General features: G+C 37.2%; 1 protein-coding gene across 1 annotated transcript; it reads left to right on the forward strand.

Annotated features, from left to right (window-relative positions):
• Window positions 1-514: 514 nt before the first annotated feature.
• LOC124171776 lies at window positions 515-6,975 on the forward strand. The gene is made up of 2 exons (XM_046551099.1): window positions 515-572; window positions 6,482-6,975. The coding sequence occupies exon 2, from the start codon at window positions 6,482-6,484 to the stop codon at window positions 6,797-6,799; it is 318 nt and encodes a 105-aa protein (XP_046407055.1). The 5' UTR covers window positions 515-572; the 3' UTR covers window positions 6,800-6,975.
• Window positions 6,976-10,798: the final 3,823 nt, after the last annotated feature.

Here is a 10,798-nt window from a genome sequence, read left to right on the forward strand (position 1 = left end):
GAATATAATTCAATATCTTTTCAGCCAGTTATTCTAATGTCAAACATTTTTTACATCAAGAGTTTATTATTTGGCACTATTTTGTCAGCGCGGAACAAGTTCGCGCTAAAATATCTGGTAGGGTTTACATATTTTGGCGCGAACTTTTCCCGCCTTGTTCGTTAAATATTCTTTACACATTTTTTCTGCCAGGTTTTCGGAAGTAAAATATTTTTCTGCATCGAAATTATTTTTTTGGAACTTTTTTCACACGGTACAAGTTCACGCCAAAAGATGTTACCCTACAATATATTTTGGCGCGAACTTGTCCCGCGAAGACAAAATAGTACTAAATAATGTACCCTTGACGCAGAAAAATATTCTACCCCGGAAAAACTCCCTAAATATATGTATGAATTTAATTTATAGGAAAGGAAATATATTTCATTACTTCAAAAACACTCACGGAAAAAATAACATTATTTATGCATCTCGTGACCGCATGACGCAATAACCACATTCATACATCGACTGACAAGAGCCAACACCTACCTGTCCTTCGACAACGGAATCAGCTGATTTTCAGACATAAGGTGGGTAAATTAAAGAAATAACGACTAACAATGATAATTTAAATGTATATGTTAACCTACTGCAAACCAATACTCACGCTAAATTAGCCGCAGTTATTCGAGCATAACTTTGTGGACGGGCACGTTGTCTTGCGCAGCAATAACGGCTACGTCGCCATTTGGTAAACGTATAGTTGCAATAGAGGAGGGTGGCATTGCCTTCAACCTGAAGTCAAGCTAACATCGACTTTGGAAGGCCATGCGTTTTATATTCGTTTACATCTATGTACACCGTCATTGGCGCCGACTCCATGGGGCCTGAGTGGGCCCGAGCACCCTCAAAAATTCGTTATGGGTGTGAGAAAAAAATTGCCAGGCTTTTCGATTTTCCCCGGAGTGTCCAGATATCAAGATTAAATTTATCAGGGTTCTAATGTCGATCATATGACTCTTCTAAAATGCTTAAAAAAACTTAAAACTCAATACTTAAAAAATTTCCCGGAGCAAGATCCCTAGTTTGGGCCCCCCCAATATTTTTTCTAGGTCGGCACCCCTGTGTTTTTCTACAATTTTTTTGTTATTCTACAATTATAGTTGCGGTAGATTTGTTAACGTTGATTTCTGTAGGAAAGGCTGGGACTGATGATTACCCACTCAAAAGTGTTCTCTTGAGGACCAGAGGTGTCACAAAGGGTTGACATTTGCGCTAGGAGCCAATAGGTCACGGGATTTAATCCTGGTGATGCCTTTGTAAACCATCATACAACGTCGCAGGATAAAACGACTCAGGCATGGGCCTACCCAGCGAGGGGCAGAGGGGGGTAGCTTCCCCCTCAAGAAGCAAAAATGAAAAAGTCTTTAAGCAAAATCAGTACCTACTGAAATGAAACTAAAGCATTCAACAAATTTTCTTTTAACCCACAAAAAATAATATGTATTATTTTAAGATACGTAACATAAATAGAACTATTTTTTAAGGAAAAAATCTCATTAACTAATAAAGCGCTGTTAAAATTTTCTTAAAATGTTAGTTTCATTCACCTTTTCCATGCTAAAATGTCACCACTGGGCTTGCCCCCCCCCCCCCCCCCGTTATGATCCCGAGTACGCCCTTGACTGAGGCAAAGGAGTTGACCGTCCCACTGTGTGTGCGACCGCTGCAACTCCTAGTTCCTACTCCGGTAATACGATCCAGGTTGTCCCAACATAATCGGTAGAGAATTTACGATACATCGCATATCATTTTTTTCCTTCACTCTATGTGGAGATTTTTTCAATGTAAGCGATTTATTTCATTCAATGCACTCGTAAAACATAATATCATTCAAATCATGACATATATTTGGAGTTAAGCTTCAGCAGGAATCTGATGAATTGTAACATTAAGCCTTGACGATCATGAGTTTACGTCATAAATTTAACAATGTATCATTGTAATTAAATATTTTTTGATTCTTATGGCTCTAAACCCCAGAGCTAGAGTGAAAGTACTTGTGAATGTGTACCAGCAAATGCGGAAAAACTTGCTTACATGTTCAACCCTATTATATTACATTTACGTTTTAAATAAAACCATGCAAGGGGGTGTCTAGTAACCATTACCGATTTTCGTTAGTCTTATTATGCGAAATAAGCATGCTAATGGTGAATTGTACTAAGCTCAGAACGAAAGTTATGAACCTTTGAACATAGGTACGTCAAGCCACGGAGGAAAAACTGAAATATAACGTAAATACTAATAACTGTGGAACAAAGAACATAGAGCAGTATATTTGTTGTTTATTTTAAAGAAGTTACTTAATTTAAACTATTTTTGCACAGCTTAAAGGCTTTGAAAAACATAATAAGCAAGTAGGACTTATTTAACCAATCAAAATTTGCAACTATTTTATTGATACCTGAAAGAGGCGTCCTTTTATTTTCCTTAAATTTCTGCAGTAGCTTGATCTAAAAAAGAATACTTTTCCTTCCGCGTCAAAGAGCAAAAAATTTTACCTTTTCATTTTTTTAATTGAGTGATCATCGCTAACTACTGCATAAGTTTGAGAAAAATAAAAGGCCGCCTCTTTCAGACATCATTTTCCACCAAATCTTTTCATGCACTCCTTCTCGCACACCAAAGGGAATTTACATCAAGGGGGATAAACAATGTTCATCATACACTGTATCACAGGCGGATGTAGGGAGGGGGGTGGGGGAGAGACGGTTAGGTTAGGTTAGACCCACCTAGACGCTTGAAAAATAGGCAAACTTTTTTATACGGTTATCATCACATTCGTTTTGCTTCGTTTATTTAAGAGCTCCACGCATAAAATGTCATATTAATAACTGTAAATTAAAAAAAAAATATTACTTCACACCATGATTGTTGTATGTTGTTTATAATCTCATTTATGAGATGATTGTTTATCGGTCAAACCCTTGAGCCCCCCCATAAAATATTCAGGATCCCCCCTGCTCATTATGCACAATGGATAAGAAGTGCTTACTGCAGCTATTTTTACATCCTGTTACTGAATACAAGTTAAATAAGGTGCTCTTATGTAGCAACAAATTCATGTTAATGCCCATTTGTGTTAAAACTTTAATAGAACATTTTTAGGGCAATACTGACACACCTCTTTCAAGAATTTTTTAGGGCAATACTGACACACCTCTTTCAAGAATGGTCTCCAAAAACATACGAATAGCCTATAAATGTGATAATATTACCATGCTCCTGGAAAGGTACAACAGTGAGTTTAGTGTTCTGCCTCTAAATGAAATAAACACTCACAATGAAGCCATTGAAGGGAGTCTTGAACACTGATGTGTCCTCATTTATCTATTATTCCCAGAGAATTATAGACTCTATTACTCTCACTTCCTCTTTACTTGTGTGGTTTACTGAGTGAATGATTATGGTCTTGTGTCTGTTCGTAACACAGACAAAGCAGCTGTTTGTGCAGTGAAGTTCGACCCAATCATTGTTTTTTGTCTGAAACAAGGTCATTAATCATATGGGAAATCTAAAAGTTTCATATCAAGAATTCTTTTCTTACATGCTTTAGAAAGGATTCACTGTGTTGATACACTCAACATAGAAGTTATACATACCTAGAATTAAAAAGTTTCAACTGCAAAGTTATTTGCATTCATATGATTTTTCATTTGTTGCTCGGAGAAGTACTTCTTCCTTATATCTATATGACTTCTCAAGTAAGTGCAATATTTTGACCAATCTTATTCCATCACACTGCTCTTTTCTATGTTCAATTTACCCAAACCACCTATGACATTCCTTGAATTCACCATTTGACACAGCTGAAACATATGAAATCTATTTTTAGAATGAGCATCCATTCCATCAGAAGTATATTTTTTATATTTCCGTTTGAAATTTATTGTGGGCATGTCGTTTTCTTCTATATTCTAAATTGCAGGTGAAGCACATGCTGTGTCATTAGGCAGCTTCTCTGAATGAATACCTTAGCTCTTGATCCCTTTGTCACATAATCCCAAATAGTTAAATATTGAAAGCTGTATTTTTTGCCCCTGATTACGAACTTCACAAGAAAGAACCACCCTCCTATTTTCAGTTAAGTCATAATTTAGCACTTATTCCACCCCTTTTCGAGCTTTTAATTTCTCTTCTTTCTGACTTGATCTATCACACATCTGAATTTCATGAATAATGTGGTATAAGACCTTTCATGGAGTAATCCTGAACTTTAACAATTTCAGCTTTCACTGACGTTGTCTTTTTCATGAATCACTTGTCACCCAATACCATGAATGCCATTTATAGGCTCTAAATTTCTGGAATTAGGCCACATTCTTGGAATCAGCCATCTACTAAGGCAGTTTCACAAAGACTAACTATAATATTGGCTTCGAGGTTACCACACCAAGTAGTGAACAGTTCCATCTGCTTCTGGAATTGGAGCCTAATAGTTGTATTTCAGACAACCTTTCTCCTCCTGTCCAGGAAGCATCTACAGTTCATAGATAAATTTGCTGCAACATCAATTGATTTATACTTTGGCAGGTGACTCGCTGGTTCGTGCCATTTTTTTGGCCATTTATCATCTATTCCATGCCAATGTAAGTTAATAGCTATATTCTACATTGAGGTTATTTTAACATTCTGTGTCTTTCAAATCTTCCTTTATTAACCTACTGAAGTATTCACTTTCCTGGCTCTAAACCTCCATCTCCTGAAAACATTTGGTATAATGGATGGGAGCAGTCCAGGCATTACAGCCAATGCTTCAGGGCAGTTCAAATAATGCAACTCAGATTCAATGCAAATGCAAATTCATAATAGAGTAAATAAAACTTAAATGAATGATTATATTCTATAATTAGGTGTTATACATAGGTTAATCTGTAGCATATAGGTTTGAAATTTGAGCAATCATACCATAGAAAATATCATCCTTTCTTAGTGGCTTTGGTTTCTCTAGATTGCAAGTTTGTGAATTACTTTTATCACTTCATACCACTCATAATGATTTCCAACATATCTCGCTGATTGGGACTTAAACAAGAGCAATTATTTTTTTCATCCATATCATAGGGAGAAATATTAATATGCTCATCAGAAAGGAAATTTCCACAGCAGACTTCAGTCAACACCAATATTTCTGGATGCTTTTTGGGTCTACATGATTTTAGAACAAAAGTTTTGATTGAACTAGGACAAGATATCATAATTTCTTGCTTGGAGTAACTTGTTGGTACGAGTATCAAAATTTAAACTTTATCACAGATTTTGGTAGTTGCCACTACTGGCTATAATAAAAGCTGCTGAGATGTCCTTCGACGGTGACGTTCATGTTTCACATTTATCAGTTTTAGTAATACTTGATTCATCTTGAGCATCATACGATATACTAATGCCATTGATGACTTCCGGGAAAAGATGATTTCAGGCAGCTTATTTTTGCCCCACAAAACCCTTCAATCAGGTCACATACTTGTTAAGATTCTCATGAAGGAAATTGATCCCATTGGATTACTACCTATACTATAGTCATACATTATCTGCATAGACTTCTAGACGGTTATATCTACCAATAAAAGTATCATAATTTTTCTCAATTGCAACTAAAATATCTCCATTGATCTTGTAGTCAAATCAATTGAGATAATCAATAACCTATATGGCCATATTTTTTATATTTTTGGGAGATTTAAGCACATATCTCTCATAGGTTTGCATTTCTTCTTCTAATATTTTGAAACTATGTGTATCTGAACTCAATATCATCTACATTAAATAGCCCATCAAACATTTTATTTACATTGAACAATTTGTGATTTTGCAAAGTGTTTTACAATCAGGCTGTGGATTTTGACTATCAATCGCACTCCTCCTAATTCTCAGTAAAGAGCCAGGAGCGTTATCATGCTCCATACGCAATGTCACTGTAAGATGCTGATAATTAACTAATCATACAATTGTCAAAGTTCATTTTATTTTAAAATTAACTATTTTCTTTAAATTATAAAAATTAACTCATATTGCCAGAAATTCATGAAATAATATAATAGAATATTACACCTATAATAAAGATTTCCTAAAGTTTTTGAACATTTATAATTACTTGTTTTTGAAACCTAATCCTTTTTTCCTAACCTACTGCAAAATCAGCAAAAATGCCTTGGCACTTATGGCATAGTGCCTAGAAAATCAGTTGGCACTCAAAGGGTTAAGGAAACAAATTGACCCTGGTGCAATTTCAGTGTTAACATAATTTCACGGCATTCTCATGTACTGCCCTGATAATTAAACAGCTCTTGGTGGGTTAACACGAAGGTCAATTTTTGGATCTTGTCATATAGGGCAAAAAATATTTTATTACTTGAAGATACATTTGTTGAAATATACCATGAGTGATCAAGATTTCTATAGGATAAGCTGGCTAAGATTTCTCATTGCCTTTCAGATGGCTGAAAGAAATCAACCCCCACGCAGGTCGCAGAGAACACAACCACCATCGAGGGTTGAGTCAGAAAATAGTCGTAGGCTCAGAGAAGAAAGAGCAGATGCTGCCGCTGCAGCAATCCAATTGGCGCTTCAGCGTCAACAGCAGCAAAATGTCGCCATTGCACCAGCAACAGGCCCGCACGGTGATGCCGCTGCCACTCCTGGAGGAGGAGATGTCCCTGGGGGCAACAGGGCCCAAATTCCACAACAAGGGGCCAACCAAGGCATACTCCAACGTCATCACACAGTCAGCCGAAGAGGCGATGTCCCTCCTTGAATTCTTAAAATTTTATAATCTAGCTGTTGTAGTGCATTTTCATGAGTGATACAACCTGACATTCATTAGTTTTGTGATGTTCTACATACATTTAATGATCTTACTCACTATTAATTGTTACTTTACAAATACCCAGCTTAAGACAATGTTGGTTTGATTAAAGTACACGAATAAAATAAAAGTACAATATTTTTGATCAAAAAACTCCAAATCTTTCATCAATCTCCAGACATGGTCTTTCATTAATATTTTAAGATTTAATCCACCCAAGAACCACTTACTTTCTGAATGGAGTAGCATGGAACACAGAAATAACCAATGACCTGTGTTACATAGATATGGATACACCCATGCACGGAGAAAGATACCCTACCTTTAAATCTCCCACCATTCCCCCCACCCTAACCTCCCCCGACACCCTCATGACAACACCAGTCTTCTGCTGTACCAACTGACACATTCACTGCACAACACTAGTTTATCAGCTTGAACTTGTTGAACATTAGAAAAATTTATTTTGATGTTACATATTTATTATTTACTAGTCTCTGGGTTCTTCCTGGGGCTGCAAGGAATGGCAATGGGAAAGACCACATAACAGATATCACTCCTAAAATAACATACATCATTAGAGTCCCAATTCCCGAGTGCCTTCCACATAAAAGACCCACTTCTTGCTTACCTTGCACCGACCTTGTGGTACCCTGTTGGCATTTTGTAACCTGAGGTGCCAGGTATTTTTCCATGACGGCAATTTTAAGGATTGGGAACCTGCAACATATGACAGTGAAAGTTATAAGTAACTAAGGTGGGGTTGGTGCCAGAAAATCACCTACAGTGATATTAGAAATTGTATCATTGTCCCAATGACAACCTACCGTAGTGTATTACTCTATCTCTTTGGTGAGGGAGTTTTCTATCCCCATTGGTATTCATTTCATTGCATGAATTTAGCTCATAGGATTTTAGATCAATTGCAATTATACACCCCAATAAAGCCATACCGTCTCCACAAGGAGGTCATCTTTGGCTTTAAAAAGAGGCAGATTTTCTGTATGTATTCTTCTATCATCCTGCCCTACCCTATAAGCTTAATTTATTTCCCTAGCTACTTTTTCATTTTGAGATTTTCATTAAAACTCTTCCTTTCTATCCATATAATTGGCGATATATGTATGTACCTTCTGATAGCCTGAACCATTTCAAGCATTTGAGGATCATCTTCAACTGCAATATTTATCGGTGAACACATGACTACAATATCTAAATTCATCCCCAGGACATATTAAAAACTGAGGGAGAATTGTAGAATTTAGAAATTTTAATGACCCAATGCATGTTACAAACACTGTGCAATGCATGTGGTCACAAAGCAAAGAAACACTTGCCAGTTACTTGATTTGAACTCTTTTAAGACTAATATGTCATCATATTTGAAAGCAGATGGTTTTCCATTTTTCAAATAGCGAATACAAAGATGAGGAAAATGGACTAATTTTTAGAAACCACATTAAATACAGGTACATCGTAATACATTATTTGTGAATGCTCAAAGTAAGCCTAATTCTCCATCTACCGAACGTCCACCCTTCATTACTGGCATGAGCAGTTTGTGATCACTTTGGACATTGATATTGAACTCAAAGATGAATTCACAAGTTCACTCAATTGAATGAATGGACCCCATGATTTCCAGTTTCCTCTTATCCTTTGGTCAGTGACAGCAGAACTTATCGTAATAACTTGGCGGAATTATATGGGTGGGGATAATCTCATTCACCTAACTTGGGCTCCTTGAAGTTTGTGTTTCCAGGAGACACGTAAAAAGTAATTAATACTTTCAGATAACAATTAGTGGTAGTAAGCAAGTAATAGTTACACTTTTTCAAACAACAAAAGGAAAAAAAAGTGGAAATATGCAGCAATAGGGATTTGATGGTATCGTAGTACTGTCAAAAATTTAAAATTTCCATTTTCAAACAGATTCTGGGATGTACTCCCAGTGGCAAATGGTGGTAATTTATCTAGGGTGTGCATTAGAGCAGATATATAGGATTATTTAATTATATTATGTTAATCCTAATCCATGAGCATCATATTTCGTTGTAATAGAATACATAGCAAGCAAAACATATCACTGGTACATTCTACCCTTAAAATTGCATGAACAGAAATAATATTAGCATGCATGAAAATAATTATTCTCCACACACCTTTACAAGTGACGGTAGTTGAAATTCATTCTCTTTTCCTTACACCCTATGAGGAAGTAGAGTAGAAAACGGCCGTACAGATGGCTCTGTAGACGGACTAGGGTCCTTGGCGCAGGTAGTGTAGGTGACGGCTACACCACTACACTACCTACTAGTCAGTCACCAAAAATATGCACGTGCGGACTCGCATCGTTTTGAGTCCACTCCCATCACCCATTTGAACAGCTTACCTCGTCCCGCCAGAGCACCCTCAAGCGATCGCACAGACCGAAAATGTGCCCGGCATTATGCCACGGGATCACACACTTGTAGAGCGGTGATTTCGAAAAGGAGATAGCTGTAGCGTTCGGAGGCTCAGGTTTATTGCATATGCAGACAGTACTTCTATCCTTCTCGTTGCAAAGAAATAGTTTTCTTTTATAATTTATTCATCTTTGGGTGTGCACTTGCTAACATGCGTATACGCACGCGCCGCCACTGTGTACTACAGTGAAATAATACATGGGTTCCAATAGCATATTTTGAATAATGGGGGAAATGGGGTGGTTCACTCACAGGTAATATCCTCTTATGGGTGGGAAAGGAAAGTAATGAAAAAGAAACTTCCTTATTTCCTCCTTTTTTTCATGAATTTAAAGTAAAAATGGTATTGCTGCCCACCATAAGAGTCCCAGTTCATATACATATTCAGCGATAACTGCAAAATGCAGAAAGGAATTTCTCACATGGGCTGATTGAGGTAAATTATTGTTCCACAGTGCCTTAGCCCCTCAAGATTGTTTGCACCCATGCCTTCTGAAATAAGGAATCGTGGACTCATCAACTGATACATGCCTCTCATCTGGAGTGTTTGCAATGAATGATTCATTCAACTTATTTTGGAAAGGTCTCACTTTCTCCATTCTGTTGCCTGGAGTTATAAAACCATTTTTGCATGCATGTAACAATCTTAAAATCTCCTCGAATAAGTTTCTTCTCGTTGAATTTACAAGTAATGAATTCCAGCATCATCTGCACTCTCCCAGTACATGTGCCGGTGGGGAAGCGGTTCATAACCATTCAAATATAATACACCAATGAAATAGTACATCTCCTCATCAGTTAGCTGAAAATTAGGACAATTCTTTGTAACGACGTTTTCAATGGTTAATTTCAACAAACTCAGTTCTTAGTTCCTCGCTAATAAATGCTTTCCAAAATGAATTGGGTTTGAAAATAATGGTGTGTGTGTGCCTCGTGCAGGAGGCGATGGTGTACTCTCTTGTGCCCTCTGCCCCATGGACCCCTAGTGAAGACAAGTGTGGGGGGACGGAGGTCCCCGTCTGAGATTTTGGGCCCATTAAAGAGTTTGTGGTACCCACAGGGTTTCCTAAGTGGCCGTGGCATCAATGGACGACGTGTCTCAGCCCAACACGTGTCATATAATGGGCGTACCCAGCAAGGGCCAGGAGGGGGCAGCTGGCAGGGGGCGCCCCCCCTAGATACAAAAATTACAAATGTCTTTAAGGCAAATAAAATTTTTTCAAGGAAATAATTTTGAAAACTAATTAAGAGCCATTACAGTTTCCTTAAAATGTTGATTTCATTCACCTTTTCTCTGCTAAAATCTAACCTTAAACTTTTGCCCCCCTAGTTTTGGTCCTGGGTACGCCTTTGTGTCATAGGCAATTGTCTTTCAGGCATAATGTTGGTAAAATCATAAAAAGAATATTGAAATACATTTGCCACAAGCCTAAAATATGATATATTGGCCAAATACTCAACGAAAGATCTTAATTGGGAATTT

The sequence above is a fragment of the Ischnura elegans genome, chromosome X (genome assembly GCF_921293095.1).
Source record: "Ischnura elegans chromosome X, ioIscEleg1.1, whole genome shotgun sequence".
NCBI lineage: Eukaryota > Metazoa > Arthropoda > Insecta > Odonata > Coenagrionidae > Ischnura > Ischnura elegans.